This window comes from Mercenaria mercenaria, chromosome 11 (genome assembly GCF_021730395.1).
Source record: "Mercenaria mercenaria strain notata chromosome 11, MADL_Memer_1, whole genome shotgun sequence".
Classification (NCBI taxonomy): Eukaryota; Metazoa; Mollusca; class Bivalvia; order Venerida; family Veneridae; genus Mercenaria; species Mercenaria mercenaria.
Window position 1 is genome coordinate 10350354 of NC_069371.1, and position 21493 is coordinate 10371846.

Sequence of the window (21493 nt, forward strand, 5' to 3'; positions counted from 1 at the left end):
TTCCAGACAGTAACTTGAGAATGCTTGGGCCTAGGATTGTGAAAGTTGATAGGGAGGTTAATCATGACCAGCAGATGACCCTATTGATTTTGAGGTCAAAGGTCAAGGTCACATTGACCCAGAACAATAAAATTTTTGTGTACAGTGACCAGATAATTTCTGTTCCTTGTTCAATTAATGAATGCATCAAGGGGAGCATTTCATGTTCTACGAGCTCTTGTTTGAAGTATTTTGCAGTGTCTGAATATTAAGTGGTTGGAGGCATATGTTTTAGTTTTAAACTAGGCATGAACAGACTTGCTGCTAGGTACTGTAACTCCTATACAACTAGGCATGAACAGACTTGCCTCTAGGTACTGCAACTCCTGTACAACTAGGCATGAACAGACTTGCCTCTAGGTACTGCAACTCCTGTACAACTAGGCATGAACAGACTTGCCTCTAGGTACTGCAACTCCTGTACAACTAGGCATGAACATACTTGCCTCTAGGTACTGCAACTCCTGTACAACTAGGCATGAACAGACTTGCCTCTAGGTACTGCAACTCCTACACAACTCAAATTATACAGAACGTCTTGTGATAACTGTAGATTTTACTGGTCAACAAGAAAAGACGAGACAAATTCTACAAAATTAAAAAAATTCCTTGAACTTATCCAACATTGACATGGCTTTGATGAAGGTCTTGCCATTAGTTACACAAGTCATAAATCAAAATACATCCTAGAAGTACCAGAGGAGTTTTTAAAATGTGCTATTTTTGAACATGCCTTGTAAAATTCCTTCTATTCAGAAGTAATTTGGGGTTGCCTAAAAGAACATTGAAGGACTTATTCCTTGTGAATCTAAATAAACAAGAGTTGTATGTATGTTGTACTAGTATATGTGTTGTATGCCCCTCCTGATGGCCTTAGCCATTTTCAGTCTTGAATAAATTTTTTTTCAGAATGGACCTTCCATTAGTTGAAACTATGAAACTTTCTATGTCCGTCCAGGCAGTATCTGCAGTATATTCTCTCGCAACGAAACCAGACTTGTACAAAGTGTATATTTATAAAGAAATCTAGGTGGAGTTAAAACTGGATCATGCAACAGCTCATCAGGCTAATTTTCCAGAAAATCCACTGACTATTTTGATATACGGTATAGCACTTATTTTTGATAAGTGCAGTTGAAGCTCATTACAACTTAAACAGTTACACTCCGGCCAGATGTTACCATCTCCACCTACAGTCAATGAAAGAATCCAACAGTTCTGATAAAATGGTGATTACTGTACCTTAACCACCCGGTAAAATTGATAATAAAGAGAGGCTAATTTGTCCTAATGTACAGAAGAAAATTGCTCATGCATTGATAGCTCTGAAGATACTGGCTTATTTTAATAAGGAGATAGTGATTTCTTATAATAATGGGAACACAGTTGCTCATAATATAAAGAAATCCTATAGTATGTTATCTTCATAAAAATTTTTGTCAATGTAAACTTTATTTTAATTTAGGTGGGATGTTGGAAGAGTTCGCTACTGAGGGCACAGACAGAAAAGATGTTTTCTTCTACCAGGTACAGTACAGGACATTAACACAATTGTCCAGATTATTGCGGTTATGATAAATTTGTATTAGTACTTGCTGTCAAAGCAAATAAACAGAAATGTGCCTATATAATGGGTTAGACAGTTTGTTTTAGCCAACCAATATTAAGGGTAATAGAGTTTTGTTATACAACCTGATGGGTAAGCTGTATGAAACATGTACATGATAATCTTGATGGACCTTACATAATTAGTCCATGTTCATTTCTCTTTCACCCAACAGTTTAAGTTACTTTCAGGATTCTTTTTATTAGCTTGACTATTCAAAGAATAGGTAGAGCTATTGGACTCACCCATGCGTCGGCATCTCGATTTGGTTAAGTTTTTGTATGTAAGCTGGTATCTCAGTAACCACTTGTGGGAATGGATTGAAACTTCACACTCTTATTCACTGTGATAAACTGACTTACACTGCACAGGTTCCACAACTCTATTTTGCTTTTTCACAAAAATTTTGGTTAAGGTTTTTTATGCAAGCTGGTATCTCAGTACCCACTAATGGGAATGGATTGAAACTTCATACACTTGTTCACTGTGATGATCTGACATGCATTATACAGGTTCCATAACTCTACTTTGTATTTTTACAGAGTTATGCCCCTTTTTCGACTTAGCAGTTTTTGGTTAAGTTTTTGTATGTGAACTTGTATCTCAGTACCCACTAATGGGAATGGACTGAAACTTCACACACATGTTTACTGTGATGATCTGACATGCACTGCACAGGTTCCATAACTCTGCTTTGCATTTTTACAAAATTATGTCTCTTTTTCGACTTAGCAGTTGGTTAACTCTGTACTTGTACCATTATGTTATACAAACACACTTGAAGCCTTTTACACAGGTGAGCGCTTTAGGGTCAATGACCATCTTGTTTTAGTAAAGTTATCCTCCTTGTTTATCCCCCCGCCAAAGGCAAAGGGGATATTAGAAATGCTCTCCGTCCGTGTGTGTGTCCGTCTGTCCGTCCGCAATGATCTTTGTCCGGAGCATAACTCCAAAAGTACTGGAGGGATTTTCTTCAAACTTCATACACTGATAGAACACATTGGGAGGAAGTGCAGTGTGCAAGAACAATAACTCTACCTTGCCTATTTTTTGAGTTATTCCCCTTTTTCTTATTTTCTTAAAAAAAATTTGTCCAGAGCATAACTCCAAAAGTACTGGAGGGATTTTCTTCAAACTTCATACACTGATAGCACACATTGGGAGGAAGTGCAGTGTGCAAGAACAATAACACTACCTTGCCTATTTTTTGAGTTATTCCCCTTTTTCTTATTTTCTTAAAAAGATTTGTTCGGAGCATAACTCCAAAAGTACTGGAGGGATTTTCTTCAAACTTCATACACTGATAGAACACGTTAGGAGGAAGTGCATTGTGCAAGAACAATAACGCTACCTTGTCATTTTTAGCTCATCTGATTTTTTGAGAAAAAAATGATGAGTTATTGTCATCACTTGAGCGGTTGTCTGCGTCGGCGTCTGCGTCGGCGTTGCCTGGTTAAGTTTTATGTTTAGGTCAGCTTTTCTCCTAAACTATCAAAGCTATTGCTTTGAAACTTGGAATACTTGTTCACCATCATAATCTGACCCTGTATAGCAAGAAACATAACTCCATCTTGCTTTTTGCAAGATTTATGGCCCCTTTTATACTTAGAAAATATCAGATTTCTTGGTTAAGTTTTATGTTTAGGTCAACTTTTCTCCTAAACTATCAAAGCTATTGCTTTGAAACTTGGAATACTTGTTCACCCTCATAAGCAGACCCTGCACATCAAGAAACATAACTCCATCTTGTTTTTTGCAAGAATTATTGCCCCTTTTGGACTTAGAAAATCAGTTTTCTTGGTTAAGTTTTATGTTTAGGTCAGCTTTTATCCTAAACTATCAAAGCTATTGCTTTAAAACTTGCAACACTTGTTCACCATCATAAGCTGACCCTGTACAGCAAGAAACATAACTCCACCCTGCTTTTTGCAAGATTTATGGCCCCTTTTGGACTTAGAAAATATCAGATTTCTTGGTTAAGTTTTATGTTTAGGTCAACTTTTCTCCTAAACTATCAAAGCTATTGCTTTGAAACTTGGAATACTTGTTCACCATCATAAGCAGACCCTGTACATCAAGAAACATAACTCCATCTTGTTTTTTGCAAGAATTATTGCCCCTTTTGGACTTAGAAAATCAGTTTTCTTGGTTAAGTTTTATGTTTAGGTCAGCTTTTATCCTAAACTATCAAAGCTATTGCTTTAAAACTTGCAACACTTGTTCACCATCATAAGCTGACCCTGTACAGCAAGAAAGATAACTCAATCCTGCCTTTTGCAAGATTTATGGCCCCTTTTGGACTTAGAAAATATCAGATTTCTTGGTTAAGTTTTATGTTTAGGTCAACTTTTTCTCTTAAACTATCAAAGCTATTGCTTTGAAACTTGCAACACTTGTTCACCATCATAAGCTGACCCTGTACAGCAAGCAACATAACTCCATCCTGCTTTTTGCAATAATTATTGCCCCTTTTGGACTTAGAAAATCATTTTCTTGGTTGAGTATTATGAGGAGTGTTGGATATGAATTGCTTATTGTCCTCTAGCTCGATATCCACGTGGGGTATGATAAAAACCAATACCTACATGTATAGGGTTATTCAATACCTACACAAAGGTGTATAAATGTACATGTTAGACTAAGTGTAAGACATAAAATTTGCCATTTGAATACACGCAGTCATTGACCACTGTAGTAAAAATGGTTGGTAGAAGCGTCGACAAGAAAGATGAAATACGGGCTTACATCAAAGCTCGCTCAAAACTTGGTTGTTCTTTGAAGCAGCTGATGACTGAACTTTCTACTGCTTATGGACCTTCTTGTGTGTCTTATGACACAGTTTGGCGGTGGAAAAATAAATTTGAGTCTGGTGTAGAGTCCATCAAAAGTGCACCGAAATCAGGTAGGCCAAAATCTGCATCTCGTAAAGAAATCGTTTCCAAAATAAAGGAAATCATTGAAGGAGATGCCAGATTTACAGTTCGTGATATTGCACGAAAGGTAGGCATATCACTATCAACGGTTCAACTTATTTTGAAGAAGCATTTGAAAGTCAGAAAGATTTCTGCTAGATGGGTGCCACATCAGTTGACTGATGAGCAAAAGAGGCAACGTGTTAAAGTGGCCAAAAAGCTGCTTCAAATGTTTCCAAAATATGACAAAAAGCAGTTAACCAATGTCGTCACAGGTGATGAAACCTGGGTCCATTATTTTGAGCCCGTCAGAAAGGTTAGCAATAAGATCTGGGCCACTAAACATAGCAAACGCCCAATAATTGCCAAACGTTCTTTGAGTGCAAAGAACGTTTTGTATGCAATCTTCTTCTCTGGTGAAGGAGTCGCAATAAAAGTGCCAAGGAAAAAGGGTAAAAGCATCACCGGAAAGTACTACAAAGACGTAGTACTGAAGAAACTGAAAAAGTATTATCAGAAACGACGCCCTGCCACTGGTTTTAAACATGTCTGTCTTCTACATGACAATGCCCCCGCTCATACCTCCGCAATAGTTACGGCGTTTTTGAAGAAAGAAAAAGTAACTGTTTTAACTCACCCCCCGTATTCCCCAGACCTTGCCCCATGTGATTTCTTTTTGTTTCCGAAATTGAAATCATTCCTTGTTGGGCGGAAATACCAGTCCCGACAGGCACTTGGATCTGCCATTCATCAGTACCTTATTACTGTGCCCAAATCAGCGTACTGTGACGCCTTCAAGAAGTGGAAAAAACGGCTTAAACTTTGCATTTCTAGCCACGGGGAGTACTTCGTGGGCATGAAATGAGCCCTTTTGGGCTAACTTGAAATTTGAAGTCTCCAGATAGAAATAAGCAATTCATTTCGAACATCCCTGGTATGTTTAAGTCAACTTTTCTCATAAACTATCAAAGCTATTGCTTTAAAACTTGCAACAGTTTTTCACCATCATAAGTGGACACTGTACATCAAGAAACATAACTCTATCCTGCTTTTTGCAAAAATGATGGCCCTTTTTAGACTTAGAAAATCATGGGTAGGACAATATTTCTATTATCCAAAAAAATCAGATGAGCGTCAGCACCCGCAAAGCGGTGCTCTTGTTTTGAGTTATTCCCCTTTATCATATTTTCTTAAAAGATTTTGTCCGGAGCATATCTTCTTCATGCATGGAGGGATTTTGATATATCTTGGCACAAATTTTCACCACTACAAGGCGGAGTGTCATGCGCAAGAACCAGGTCCCTAGGTCTAAGGTCAAGGTCACACTTAGAGATCAAAGGATACAAGAATGAAAACCTTGTCCGGAGCGTTTCTTCTTCATGCAAAGAGGGATTTCGATATAACTTGGCACAAATGTTCACCACCACGAGATGGAGTGTCATGCGCAAGATGCAGGTCCCTAGGTCTAAGGTCAAGGTCACACTTAGAGGCCAAAAGTCAGATACAAGAATGACTTTGTCCGAAGCATTTCTTCTTCATGCATGGAGGGATTTTGATGTAACTTGGCACAATTTTACACCATCATGAGTTGAAGTGTCATGCGCAGTTCCTTCTTTAGAATTACTTCCCTTTGTTGTTACTTTAAATAGCTTTTATTGTAACTTTTTCATTACTAGTTGTAGGGAAAAATCAAGACCACTTTTCTGTAGTACAACATGCATGCTACATCCAATTTTGAGGTGTATTTTGACCAATCTCTACCTGGTAATGATTTTTATGTGGACTTAATTTTTTTTTTTTTTTTTTTTTTTTTTTTTTTTAAGATTAACTTCCCTTAGTTGTTACTATAAATAACTTATATTGTAACATTTTTATAATTGACCGTAGGGAAAAAACAAGACCACTTTTCTGTGGTACAACATAGATGTTACTTTCCAATTTTAGGTGTATTTTAAGGTATCTCTACCTGGTAAGGAGATTTTTTGTGGACTTAGAAAAACAAAAGACTTACAATGATTACTAAATAACCACAAAATTATAATTCCATTTGCAAATATAGCTGCTAGAGTAAAGAAATTTGCTGTGACGGGCGTATATTGTGACATTCTGGCACTCTTGTTCCCTGTTAGCTTTCCATTCCTTCTTTTTACAGTAGCCGTATAGAAAAACATCATAGCTATATATATACTATTCATGAAAATTAATAAAATTTAGCAGTAAACCACCTCACTACTGACTTATTCTTTCTTCCACATCTTTAAAACCCCTGATGCGGACCACAACTAAACGGTTCTTCAAAGCTTTCCCCAAAATTAATACTTTCAGACACTAACTTGCCAGGAACTTTAGCCTTCAATTATAATATGCCCGGCGGGGGGATTAGCCATGTCTAACATGGCTTTTGTTTCAACTTAAAAATCTCGATTTAAGGAGGTTTCTCTAAAACTACTAGGCTGAAGGCTTTTTAACTCTACACAAATCTTTATAATCATGAGGTGACCAGTCCTCACATGGCAAGTTACTTAACTGTAGCATATATTTTGTTAAAACTATGCCCCCATTTAAATTTTGTGAAAGTATTTAACAAAAACTACTCAACCAAATGTTTTTATAAATTCTACAGACGTCTTCTTCAGTTGTGGTATCATAAAGTGACCATTCATAGCAAGGTTCCATATCTCCTACTTACACCTTACAAAATTATGCCTCTTTTCCAACTTTTGCTTATTATATATATAAGCTTTTGTATATAAGCTAGTATTATGTGAAAAGACTTTAAATAGTTGAGTACACAGTCATTAGACAGCTCTTGTTACATAGAGTAAACCTTTCTCTGTGTTCCTTAACATTATCTTCAACAGTGTACTTCATAAAAACACTGCTTTATGAAGATTCAATGCTTTAGGATATGTACGTTTTTTTTCCTGCAAAATGTGAAAAAAAGACTTCTTGTTCACAAATTGTTGATGCTACAATTAATCATGATTAATCAATACATCACTTATTATAGAACATAATAACTAAATTTTGTCATCTTAGTGCAGAAAGTGGTAAGTGCTTCTATATGTCAGTGTACATATCCATTTTTTGCACTGAGGCAAGGAATTGTGTACTAACCTTTACCCTGCTAAACTTCTGAAATGGACTGCTCTACCATTAAATTTGGGCAGTACCATTTATTATTCGAAGGGGCATTCACTGAAAATTTACTGACTGAATAGTGAACAGTGCAGACCATGACCAGCCTGCATGGGTGTGCAGGCTGATCTTGGTCTGCACAGGTAGCAAAGGCAGAATCACTTGCCGGCAGCAGGCTTAAAGGTTAATTTTGTTTTGCAGGCTGATGATGAGCACTATATTCCGAGGGCTGTTTTGTTGGATCTGGAACCAAGAGTGATAAACACTATCATGAACTCGCCCTACAGTAACCTGTACAACCCAGAAAATATCTACCTGTCCAAACATGGTGGAGGAGCTGGTAATAACTGGGCTAGTGGATATGGTCAGGTACATCAAGTTTTATGATAACAGGAACTTTTCATTTTAAGGTTCAGATAATTAGTCTCTGGCAAATCCTGACTTAGGTTGTTGTAATTTCATGTTAAGCTTTCAAGAGAGCAGAGTGTTGTTTTTAGCTTGGCTATACAAAGTATATGGAGAGCTATCCTACTTGACCCAGAGTTGGCGTTGGCATCCGTTTTGCATCCACACCTTCGTTAAAGTTTTGATGCACTTTCTCTTTATGTCTGTATTTACTTGATGGGTTTGTTTCAGACTTTAGTTATTCCTCATCATCAACCACATCATATGGCACAAGGGTCATAACTGTGGCACCAATATTTAATGGATTATCCCCCCCCCCCCCACCTTTTACTTAGAATTTCAGTTTAAAATTGAGATGCACTTTTACTCTAACTCAGTTATTACTAAATAGATTTGAATCAAACTTATTATAGTTATTTCACATTATTAGCCACATGATATGACACATGGTGCATTAGTCTTTCAGAAATCTCCATGAATTATGTCCCTTTTATACTAAGTGTTTTTTATGCCCCCGGCATCTACTGATGCGGGAGGCATATAGTGATCGTCCTGTCCGTCCGTTCATCCATCCGTACGAGGTTAACCAAATGGGACCGTTTCGTCTAGCATCAATACCCCTTACTAGAATGACTTGATACTAATGCAGATGTAATCTGTGAACATTCCTCATCTTCAGACATCACCTGACCTCAGTTTGACCTTGACCTCATTTTGGACTTGGTTGCTTCATATGGGCCATCCCTTGGTTAACCAAATGGGACCGTTTCGTCTTGCATCAATACCGCTTACAAGAATGAATTGATACTAATACACGGCTACTAAATGCTAGCGCCACCACCAAATTATGGTGATAAGGAAAAGAGCTGTCGACATTTCCGTGGTGCAGATATCGCCCGTTTGAAAATGTAAACACGTGAGTAAAATTTATATTTTACCTTATATTTTTATTGATAGAACTTTTTCAAAAATCGGAGAATGTAGTATCGTGTAACAACACTTTAACTAGCGGTTGGCTGTGATTTCATTAAAATAATATGCAAATTGTGGTGTCAGGAGCTTTTCTCCCGAATCTGACAGTGGCACATTCTCATATCGGCCAGTATTCGAACACCATTCCGATTAATGGACACACTGTAAGAACATACCTGCGCATGCAAATGATGTAGAAATGATAAATAACTATATACGCACACACCATGAATAATAGAATATCGGGTTAGAAGAAATATTCCAGGATTTTTAAAAGTGATGGCGCTATAACTCTAGTGATGGCGCTATACAGTAGTGGTGGCGCTGTTACGGCATTCAGTAATACGAACTGCTGACGCATCTGGAACAAAACAAACACCAACATTCTCTAACTGATAATATTCCTGCAAGGAATTATGCTATTAAAGAAAGAAAAACACGATCATAGTTTATTTACCTTTATGAAACATTCTCTATCCAAGAAAAGAAAGAACAAAATACTCACAGACCCTTGGTACTCTTGTAGTCAAAGTAAATATTTTCCTTTGTTTAAAATGTTAATGTAGAATTATTTCTAACCTTTAAATATTCTACCTAAATACAAACGTAAGTGTACTTTAAATTCAGGTCATGAAAAATAGTAGCAATACTTTTATATTTCAAACAAAGATTTGTGTAGAATTTATTTGTTATATTAAGATTCTGAAAGTGACTTGCCTTTGTATTTTTACGTCGTTTGCATGCATTGTAAACAGAAGACCCTACTTTCACAATTCTTTCTGAAAAGTACAGTACATTTTCAATTCAAATCGATTAAATATGATTAATCAATACAGCTTAGATGTACAATCTGAATCCATATACATGTAGATTATTTTGCGATCATGTACAGGTTACTACATGTATTTTGTTGAGTAACGTAATTCGGGTGTAGTGTGGGATAGGTTGATAACATCAATTATTGTAGAAATGTCCGTGGCTTGCAGTCAGACATTTTCATATATTAAAATTGAATATATCAGCCACTAATCATATACAACAGCGCCACCACTACTGTATAGCGCTACCACTTGGGTGATAGCGCCACCATTTTCAAAAATAGTCGTGTTTTAACTTTTTACTGTGTTTTTCGTAATTCTTTGGTGTATGGGAATACGTGTTATTCAGTTCTACACGATTTGCATGCACAGGTATGTTTTTACAGTGTGTCTTATCATCGGAATGGTGTTCAAATACTAGCTGATATGAAAATATGCCACTGTCAAATTCGGGAGAAAAGCTCCTGGCACCACAATTTGCATAATATTTTAATGAAATTACAGCCAACCTCTAGTAAAAGTGTTGTTACATGGAACTACATTCTCAGATTTTCGAAAAAAGTTTTATCAATAAAAATATAAGATAAAATATAAATTTTACTCGCATGTTTACAAGTAGAAATGGGCGATAGCTGCACCACGGAAATGTCAATAGCTCTTTTCCTTATCACCACAATTTGGTGATGGCGCTAACGTTTAGTAGCCTTGTAATACAGATGTAACTTGTGACCATTCCTCATCTTCAAACATAACCTGACCTCAGTTTGACCTTGACCTTGACTTCATTTTGGACTTAGGTTGCTTTATATGGGCCATCTCTTGGTTAACCAAATAGGAGTGTTTCATCTAGCATTAATACCGCTTACAAGAATGAATTGATACTAGTACAGATGAAACCTGTGACCATGCCTCATCTTCAAACATCACCTGACCTCAGTTTGACCTTGACCTCATTTTGGACTTAGGTTGCTTTGTATCGACAAGGATGCCACCGGGGGCATCAAGCGTTTATTGAACACAGCTCCTTGTTTTTTATATACACTTTTCCTCTTTCTCTGTTATTACTTAATTTATTTGACCTAGGCTTAAACTATTGTCCAATGTCTTCATCCTCATAGGAGTCATTAAACACTCCAGTGAGAGAGCCAAGTTCCTCTGATGTACCTAAATTCACTATCCAGCATCGAAATAGTGGAGTGTGCTGTCTCCTGTGACAGCTCATATTCCTCAAGTTGTCTACACACCCCTACATCTGTAAGACTTTTGTTACAGTTTAATCACTTCAGTTTTTAGGGGTCTCTGTGGTAAAGTAGTGAAGGTCACTCACTTTGAATCATTTCCCTCTCACCTCTGTGGTTTCAAAACCTCACTTGGAGTGCAGAATTCTTTGATGTGAAGAAGCTGTACAATAGACTTTAAGTACAGAACATCAGTAGTTCTACCCATGTGCCCGTGCATTCTTGACATAATGCCAAAATGGAACCTTGCATTGTTGGTGTGATGTTAAAGACAACAAAACAGGTAAAAAATTAGGTGGCCAAGTAAAATCATAGAAAACCTTGTGAATACTCCTAAAGGTCATAGTTACATGTACTACCTTATCTTCATGAAACTATGGCAGAATGACTGTCCAAATTAAGTCTGCTGTCATCTGGGGTAAAATAGGTCAGATGAGGGATCCAGGGCTTTCATGTTTGATCAAGGATTCAGCATTCAACAATGGATATATTTTGTCTATTTGCAGGCAGAGCAGTTATATGAAGAGGTGTTTGATATAATTGATAGAGAAGCTGACGGAAGTGACAGTCTCGAGGTAATGCTTTTATTCTGTAAGATTTTGAAATTAGAAAAAAAACTGAAATATATTGAAAGTCATGCTGTTACTAATTTCAGAATGTATGGACAGTGACCTGTGTCTGCTTTAGATTTGTTTTTATTTGACATGGTTAATGCTGTTTTTGAACAGTATTTCAGCTATGCAGTAAAACTCACAACCTAACCAGTGTTCCTGGAATCTGTACCAGCACCGACTTGTTCTCAGTAAGTAACTGACAACTCCACATGGCACAGAGGTTGAGGATAAATGACCTCAGATACATTGTGTCTGTCAAGTTACTAGGGAGAACATACACATCCTCTGAACATGTGTCTTCTTCATTTATAGTACTGTGCTATTTTCGTGGTTACGTCAATCCACAAAATTATATCAGTGTGAACAAATAAAATTCCCGTTCATTTTTATGCCCCCCTTCGAAGAAGGAGGGGTATATTGTTTTGCAGATGTCAGTCTGTCGGTCGGTCTGTATGTAGACCAATCCGTTTCCGGATGATAACTCAAGAACGCTTGGGCCTAGGATCATGAAAGTTGATAGGATGGTTGGTTATAACCAGCAGATGACCCCTATTGATTTTGAGGTCAGTAAGTCAAAGGTCAAGGTCACAGTGACCCTGAACAGTAAAATGGTTTCCGGATAATAACTCAAGAACTCTTTGGCCAAGGATCATCAATGTTGATAGGGAGGTTGGTCATGACCAGCAGATGACCCCTATTGATTTTGAGGTCAGTAGGTAAAAGGTCAAGGTCACAGTGACCAGAAACAATTAAACGGTTTCCAGATGATAACTTGAGAACGTTTGGGCCTAGGATCATGAAAGTTGATAGGAAGGTTGTTCATGACCAGCAGATGACCCCTATTGATTTTGAGGTCAGTAGGTCAAGGTCACAGTGACCTGAAACAGTTTGCGGACAATAACTTGAGAATGCTTGGGTCTAGGATCACAAAACTTAATAGGGAGGTTTATCGTGACCTACAGATGACCCCTATTGATTTTTAGGTCAATAGGTCAAAGGTCAAGGTCGCTTTGACCAAGAACAGTAGAACTTTTGTGTACAGTGACCAAATAATTTCTGTTCCTTGTGCAATTACTGAATGCATCAAGGGGGGCATTTCGTGTTCTACGAGCTCTTTTATGTTGAAAAATTGAAATCCACGAATACATATCCCAACAAATTCAGCAGTTTTTACCACGAGACAGAAATTTCATGCTCTCAAAATTTAATGTTTTCACAGTGAAGTGTATAGTGATAATATTGTATATTGGTGAGAATAGTTTATGTTGTGTATTTCAGGGTTTTGTACTGTGTCATTCTATAGCTGGAGGTACAGGATCTGGTATGGGATCATATATATTGGAACGTTTAAATGATAGGTAAGTTATTTAACACTTTACAAGTACAGTTTGTAAGTAGTCACTAACTGGTAGAAAAAATATTGTTGGGGACTAGTTTTGCACAAGTTCGTCAATCTGTCAGTCTGTTCCTTTAGGTGGCAGGTCAATGACTTGGCCATGCCTGGGTGGACATTTAAACATTTTTGCATAAACATATACCCAACAAAAAGTTTTATGCTAGTCTCATAGGCCATTGACACACATGAAAAGAAAAGATTTTATGCTGTTTAAACCATCTTCTCTAAAAATCATGGGTGAAAGTTGATAAAAGTTGGCATAGATGTTCTTTGGATGGACTTTTTTCATAGTTGTTCATACATTTCTGGATGGTTGGTTACAGGGGCCACCAGAGCTTAAAATATAAAACTCTTAAAACAACAGCTTATAAACTTTGTTTTAGCATCCTTTCTCAAATTTGTTCAGATTTTTATGTTCTAAGGTCTGGCAAGTGTAACCATCTGAACAGAGTTGAGAAAGGTCCATCCAGGGAAATAATTTTACAGGAATGTGAAGAAATGAAGAAAGGATTTTACAGAAATGTGTTCTTTTGATGCTGTTAGTTTTCCCTGTATATGGATCTAGGGAAAAGTTTGAAAAGTCTGCAAACAAATTTTCAATGTAATTTTGCAAAATTGTTCCTTGGATGACTCTCGACCAAATTGTTACCTGTGATACTAATTTAGGGCCATCTTGACCCTCTTGTTTCATCTGTTCATCATGAAACTTGCTCAGAATGAGTGTTCTCCATTAAACATTCCACTATGTTACAATTTTTGAGTCGGCTAAACGCTGAAAGCGTTTTGACGAGTCCTTGCTGTTCAGCGATTCTCTAAATGGACCAAATAACACAGTGAAGGGATGTAGTTCCATTAGATTTCTCAAACTTCAAACAGTTCACTGCATGAATGAAGTTAAGTTGTGTCAATTCCCTTTGCTATGACCAATATACGATGTAATCTGTCATATTTATGACTTGTAATTGTGCAATACTCGAATGTAACTCATTAAGCATAAATGTGCATTTTATGAATTGCGCAGGTTTACAAAGCTTGCGTAACATCAAGTGAAAGACAAAAAATAGTTCCACAGGGGTCCAGATAAGATGCGTATTAGCGTAAATTACGTATAGAAATAATGCAAATACGCATGTCTTATAATTTCTAAGCGTATAAAAACGTATATAAAATTACAGAAATGCACACAATGCTTTTTTAAAAACAAAATCTGGATGCGTTAGGTAACATAGCCGATCCCGATCAGCCTTAATTCTCCCACATTGAACGTATACACGCATCGTATGATTTCTATAAACTTTGTGTGGGTTGAATTTTGCAGTCAGTAAACGGATAAATTATCGGAAGAAGAAGCTCTTACTGGTTTGTTTAGTTACTACAGATATTAAAAATGATTTTAATTCTTATTTTTCGAGAAATAAACAAATCGGCGAAACATTAAATGGTATTTTCTTGTAGTTTTTGAAATCGAAAGTAGATCGTCTATGTTTGGCTGCTTTCACGAAACGAAACAACTTTTTTATGAAAAGATTTAAATAAGAGGTTATTTAACCGTAAACTTCAATGTCAGATACTGCCAATTGCTGCTAAATGTCTTCGTATCATCACAAATTGTAAAATATATTGTTGAAACTGGAGAAAAGTGTAATCGTATCCGGATATAATATTTTGGGTAAATATCGAGCTGTGTTATGAAATTTTAACATTCAAGTAACATACATGATAGATATTATTGTAACAGAAATGATTATAGAATTTATTTTTATTACACCTACATATAATCTATGTCAGACTCGTATTCTAGTCCTGAGGCATGATCTGAAAGTAAAAAGATGAAGTGACAGTTATACTTTGGATATTGTAATACTAGAAAGAATCTAGATCGTAACCTTTCTGGAATTTTGACTGGTTTGGATAATTTGCTTACGATTCAGGTTTGCAAAAAAATGAAACCGTCACCCATTCTGCTTTTCATGATGACACATGGCTTGATTTTTGCAGTCAGTAAGCGGATAAATTATCCCGAGAAACAGCTCTTACTGATTTGTTTAATTACTACTATTTTAAAAATGATTTTATTTCTTATTTTTCGAAAAATAAACAAATCGGCGAAACATTAAATTGTATTTTCTTGTAGTTTTTGAAATCGAAAGTAGATCGTCTATGTGCTTTGACGAAATGAAACAATTTTTTTTTATGAAATGATTTAAATAATTTCACCGTAAACTTCAATGTCAGATACTTCCAATTGCTGCTAAACTGTCTTCATATCATCACAATTTGTAAAACATATTGTTGAAACTGGAGATTTTGGCGGTATAAAAGAAAGTGTAATCATATCCGGATATAATATTTTGGGTAAATATCGAGCTGTGTTATGAAATTTAAACATTAAAGTAACAGACATGATAGATATTATTGTAACAGAAATGATTCTAGAATTTATTTATAATACATACATAGAATCAATATCAGACTTATATTCTAGTGCTGAGGCATGACCTGAAAGTAAAAATATGAAGTGACAGTCATTCATACTTTGAATATTGTAATACTAAAAAGAATCTAGGTAATATTTAGAAATTGAAACATGAAATTTTCAGTTAGAAATCGCACCAAAGGCTGTATCAAGGGTCTACATTTTCAAAATTTCCTTGTGGTTATACCCCAAACCCTACTTGCAGGAGGGGGTATCCTTCCACACCCTCCCCCCATATTGTCACTTTACAGTTTGATACATTTGCCCTTTTACCACCTGCCACAATGCCCATTTCAAAATCTGACTGCAGTTCAAAGCGGGAAGGAACACCCCTCCCCGCACCCACCCTGCTACCGACAATGTAAAAATGGATCAAACATTTTTTCAGCCCAGTCTGGGCCTGTCTGTCTACATGAATCAAAACGGATAATTGAAAGTACATAGACTTGGGGACTACTGACATGGTTTTGAAGGGGTTAACAGGTCTGAAATAGAATAAATGATGGTTTTAACTAAAAAAGAACTGCATTTATTAATATTGGTTATCTTTTCCGAAATTGGTAGCTAGTCCGAGTAACTTCTCTTAGTTTCGAATGCGCAATTTTCCTGTCAGTGTAAACATTCATGACACTATATATTGACACTCAGCAACATTTACATATCTTTAAACGCAAAAGTAAGTATACTTTAAATTCACATCCCTTATAATATGATTGAACAATACCTAGAGTATGTGACACGGTTATTGCCAGGCCCCTTATCTGTAAAATATCTGAACAGTTCTTTCGTCCATCCATTACAAATTGTATGTGGCAATCCGCGCTATAAAATTTCAATATATAAATTTTCATATTCAAATTTTATCATGTGGGAATATATACCAGCCGATAATTGCCTGTTTTGGTAATGCCGGAGGCAAATGTTTACTGGAAAAATATTTATAGTCATGGGCAGTATCTTAGTGTCACCTGTCAAATTGTAGTTTGTACTTTCAACATTTTTATTTTTGCAAACCACTCTTCAATTTTAGAGAAATATATTGGGTTTAAATACTTGTATAATGTCAATCAAAGTTTTACTAGGCATCGATTGAATGTCCATTTCATCTATTGTAACAAAATCTCTGTTCAGTTGGGGAAAAAAACTAAAACCAAACTGAAACTGGTAGACTATACTACCAGTACATCAATCATTAGCCAACTCTCAGGCCCTTCAGGCCTTTGATTTCAGGTTTGCAAGGGCCTTCTTGTCTTGCAGCCATTGAATATTTTAGTGTAGACATTCAAAATATTTGTAATGCAATACATATTGTGTATTGTTTGAAAATACTGTGATATGTATTAATTTTGATGATTCCCTAACAGTGGTGCTCTGGTGCACGATATAGTGTGATCATGGTCCTCTTATGTCAAGAACGTCTTGATGTTATACTCATCTGCTGTCAGAAATGTACATACCATTTTGACAGTTTGTTAGTTCAGTTGAATGACTTCAGGTCACTGTGGTCATCTTGTTTTGTATTAAACTGTAATTTCAGGTTTCCAAAGAAACTGATTCAAACTTATTCTGTATTTCCCAATTTGGACGAGATGTCAGATGTTGTTGTCCAACCATACAACTCCATATTAACTCTGAAACGCCTCACACAGAATGCTGATTGTGTCGTAAGTCATTTTGCTATGAAATACTATTTAGATTCTTAGACTTTTGATATTTGTTAAAGGGACATGCGTCTAGATCAAATTTAAGATTTCAGATTGTTTTAAACAGATAGAAGATGATATTTGATATCGTCAGTGATTAGACTAGTATTATTGAAATAGATATTTTAACGTGTATGATACAAAGTAAAGCTAAATTCCTTTCATTTTATATCATTTTTCAAACACGTGACTAATGCTTTTGTGAGAGTTTTTATATAGTTTATTTACTGGAAGACAGTTATTGTAGATAAAAAGTTTCTAAAACTCATGGGATCACTTTAAAAATAGGTTCTTTTGCAGTTACTAACTAACGAAAGCCTTTTTCTGAATTTCAAAAAGATGGACATCAATCTGGAGGCATGTAGCTTTAATCTGAATGTTTGATAAACCGGATAATTAGTAATTATCAGGGGTCTAGCTAGGTCCAATTTTTTGGGAGAAGTCACTTCTCCCTATAGGTTAGAGACCACCAGTTGTTTTCCCATTGATTTACATTGTAACATTATGGCGTGTACGGCCTTCCATACATCGAAACATGTATATCTAATTACAGGTTTTTCAAGAACTATCTTAGTTGTACCAAAATATCGGACGAAAAACATATGAATAGTGATACTCTATTTAAGTAATTTTCGTGCGAATGAGATGACCCCCTGTTTACATCATTGACGTGGCGGGAGAAATTCGTTTGATAAAACTTTTTTTCAATAGTATTATACACATAAAATGTAGCAAATTTTGTCAAAATGTATAATAAAATACTGTAAATGCAGTGAAAAAATATCAATTTTGAAAAAATAATCACTTCCTGGGTTTGTTTACATGACTGACCAATCAGAACGCACAGACATTACCTTATTCCCAGGTATACACTTACCTCATTCCCAGTAAGTTCCCTGTACTTTTTTGAATTGGTGGTCTCTGACCTCTAGCTGATTTAGGGAGAAGTGGGGAGACTGTAGGGAGAAGTGGAAAGACTTTTTCTATCTCAACGCTGTTGAGTGATTCAAACGGTGGCTATAATTTTCTTGTTTCTAGATAAAAAACATTGATGTGACAGTTCATTTTCTTAGTTACATCATTTCCCATACAGTGGTTATTGTTTCATTACAAAATTCTGAAAAAAGTCGTTTTCAAAAATTCAAACCGATGCTGTAAATCAAAGCAGTATAAGATACATTTTTATAGCTCTTTGTTTAAATCTAACCGATTTTTGGTGATATCTCAAGTATGAATGCAGGATGAAAGTGTTTATTATTAACACCGAGTCACCACCTCGGTGAACAGTATCTCACTCGAATAAAACTGAAAGTAAACTGTGTAAACCAGGAATACATATTCAGATCAATTCATCGATGGAAGTCAATTTAACGTAGTTAATACATTACATGTTGTTCTTTTACCATAGATAACAAATAATTGTGTACAATATTCCAATTAATCGCATGGTTAATCAACAATTTCATTGTTTGCACAGTTAAACGCAAAGTGTCAAAGACATAAATGTGGCGCTAATTGACTGAACACAATCGATTCTGGTGTATCGGATAATTTGATTCGCTTGCACACTTCTCGGGTAAATCTCGCAAGTACCTGAAGTAGGCGAGCTTAAATTATGCCATCGGCGTGTGTTTGTGTATTCAACTCTCATTTTGACACCGTGCAAATTGTCAACAGTCTGGGTAGCGGTAATTAGCGAGTGCGGATATCAAAGAAAATCGGGCGACTTCCAATTCGCTTTGAGGTTAGATTTGAATGGAGTTTGAAGTTCCAAAGCGACTATTTCGCTCAAGTGGCCCACTTGCGAGAGCCCTGATTATCTGGCAAATGTAGAATAAAAAAGCCTGTACTCCGTATACAGAAATGAAAATTATCTTATAAAACTGTGGCAATCCATGTGAATATTTATAAAAATACTGTAAAAAAATCTTTATTTCCATTCTAAAAGATAAAATATACAATGTACTGTAATTATAAAAACAATTGACATATGAAAAATTCCTTATAATGTCCTAAAATCAGCTTGCAATTTACAGATCTCCTTAATCATAGAACATCTTTAAAAAAAGCACATGGGACTGTACAAATAAGTAACAAGTACTTGTATAATGTACTTAAAACATTTATGATTCTATAGGTGATTTTATGAATATATTAGATCATGTTATGACTATTTTGGATGGTTTTGTGATTGATGTTTATGATTTTATGACTATTTTAGGTAGTTTTAGATAACACAGCATTAAACAGAATAGCAGCCGAAAGGTTACATATAGAGGCACCATCTTTTGAACAAATAAATCAGCTGGTGAGTATATTGATTTATACAAGTATAAATTTCATTATTCAGTATTAACAGTTATTGATGTGTTGCGTTATGTTTTGGTTTGCTGTCTGTAAGCAGTGTGAGAGGCTCCTTGCTGTTGGCAGCAAACTTAAAACTTCTGTTTCATTGGCCAAAATTATATGATCATTTAAAATGTTTGTCAAATGAAGTCCTTTGTGCATCACAATTCTTGTTGTTTGCCGCATTGACAAGAATTTCAAGAAATTGTTCATCCTCACTGTGGCGATTGAAAGTTTGTTGATTCTGTATGAGAAAAAGCAGACCAGAAGCAGACCATCTAGAAGTATTACTGTGTATGCCTGTAATTAAGAGTTCTGCAAGAAAATATGGTAACTTTTGAAATTAAGAGAGTCCAGCTGTGTGAAGTTCTAACGTATTTAGTTTAAACATGATTGATTTATATTGAAGTTCACTGAAATATATATAATTTACAGTCAGGATTGAGAATGCTTTCAGCTTACAGATATGTGAATTTCTCTGAGAATGGTGATGTATACTTTCATTTTTTACAGGTATCAACTGTTATGTCTACTTCAACAACAACACTCCGTTACCCTGGTTACATGAACAATGATCTGATTGGTTTAATAGCTTCGCTTATACCTACACCACGGTTACACTTCCTGATGACAGGCTACACACCACTCACTACAGACGCACAGGTGCACATACTTTATTATACAAATTTTATGTCTACTTGCTTAAAAATGACTGAAGATCCCTTGAGCCTACAGCTTTCAAACTATATAAAGTGTTTGGCATTAGTAGATGATTCCCATCAATTATTCAGGTATGCACCTTTAAGGTCAACGCCAGTGATGGTTTGTATTGTGTACCTTTTGCTATATGTGAGTTTTCTTTTAGGCTACATGTAAAGAAAATTGAACCGCGCCATGAGAAACCCAACATAGTGGCTTTGCGACCAGCATGGATCCAGACCAGCCTGCGCATCTGCGCAGTCTGGTCAGGATCCATGCTGTTCGCTTTTAAAGCCTACTGCAATTAGAGAAACTGTTAGCGAACAGCATGGATCCTGACCAGACTGCGCAGATGCGCAGGCTGGTCTGGATCCATGCTGGTTGCAAAGCCACTATGTTGGGTTTCCCATGGCACGGCTCAATTATTTATGAATTTTGTGCACAGGTTGCTAGTGTCAGAAAAACAACAGTGCTTGATGTGATGAGAAGATTATTACAGCCAAAGAACATGATGGTGTCAACACCAGTGACACGACATACCAACCATTGTTACATCTCTATACTGAATATCATACAGGGAGAGGTAGACCCAACACAGGCATGTATAGTCATTTTAATATTTTGTTCAAGTTATGAAGAAATGTTCAGTAATCTAAAAAATTAGCTAAAAGTACTGAGTACTTGCATTGAAGTGAAATCTCAATTGTCATATTTTGAAAAAGCCAGTTCAGGGTTCATTTATTATATGCCCGAAGGGACGTATTATGTTACGATGCCGGTGTCCGTCCGTCCACTAGCAATTTCGTGTCCGCTCTGTAACTCTTGAACCCCTTGAAGGATTTCGAAGAAACTTGGCAAATGTTCACCACATCTTGATGACGTGCAGAGCCCGTGTTTAGGATGGCTCGTTTCAAGGTCAAGGTCACAGGGGTAAAAGGTCATATGACTTTGTTCCGTGTCCACTCTGTAACTCTTGAACTGCTCGAAGGATTTTAAAGAAACTTGGCACAAATGTTTACCACATCGAGACAACGTGCATGTTTCGGATGGCTCGCTTCAAGGTCAAGGTCACACTTAGGGGTCAAAGGTCATACCTTCGGGCGTATATTGCTCCGCATTGCAATGCTCTTG

The 21493-nt window shown here is 36.3% G+C and overlaps 1 protein-coding gene across 1 annotated transcript in view; it reads left to right on the top strand.

The window, feature by feature from the left end:
* LOC123531821 (tubulin gamma-1 chain) overlaps positions 1 to 21493 on the top strand; it is a 99880-nt gene that overhangs the window by 73707 nt on the left and 4680 nt on the right. The window contains exons 3-10 of the mRNA XM_053518527.1: positions 1505 to 1566; positions 7897 to 8064; positions 11635 to 11703; positions 13021 to 13100; positions 17152 to 17278; positions 19539 to 19625; positions 20177 to 20326; positions 20808 to 20960. Coding sequence (XP_053374502.1) covers positions 1505 to 1566; positions 7897 to 8064; positions 11635 to 11703; positions 13021 to 13100; positions 17152 to 17278; positions 19539 to 19625; positions 20177 to 20326; positions 20808 to 20960 — 896 coding nt within the window. The remainder of the gene's footprint in view (positions 1 to 1504; positions 1567 to 7896; positions 8065 to 11634; positions 11704 to 13020; positions 13101 to 17151; positions 17279 to 19538; positions 19626 to 20176; positions 20327 to 20807; positions 20961 to 21493) is intronic.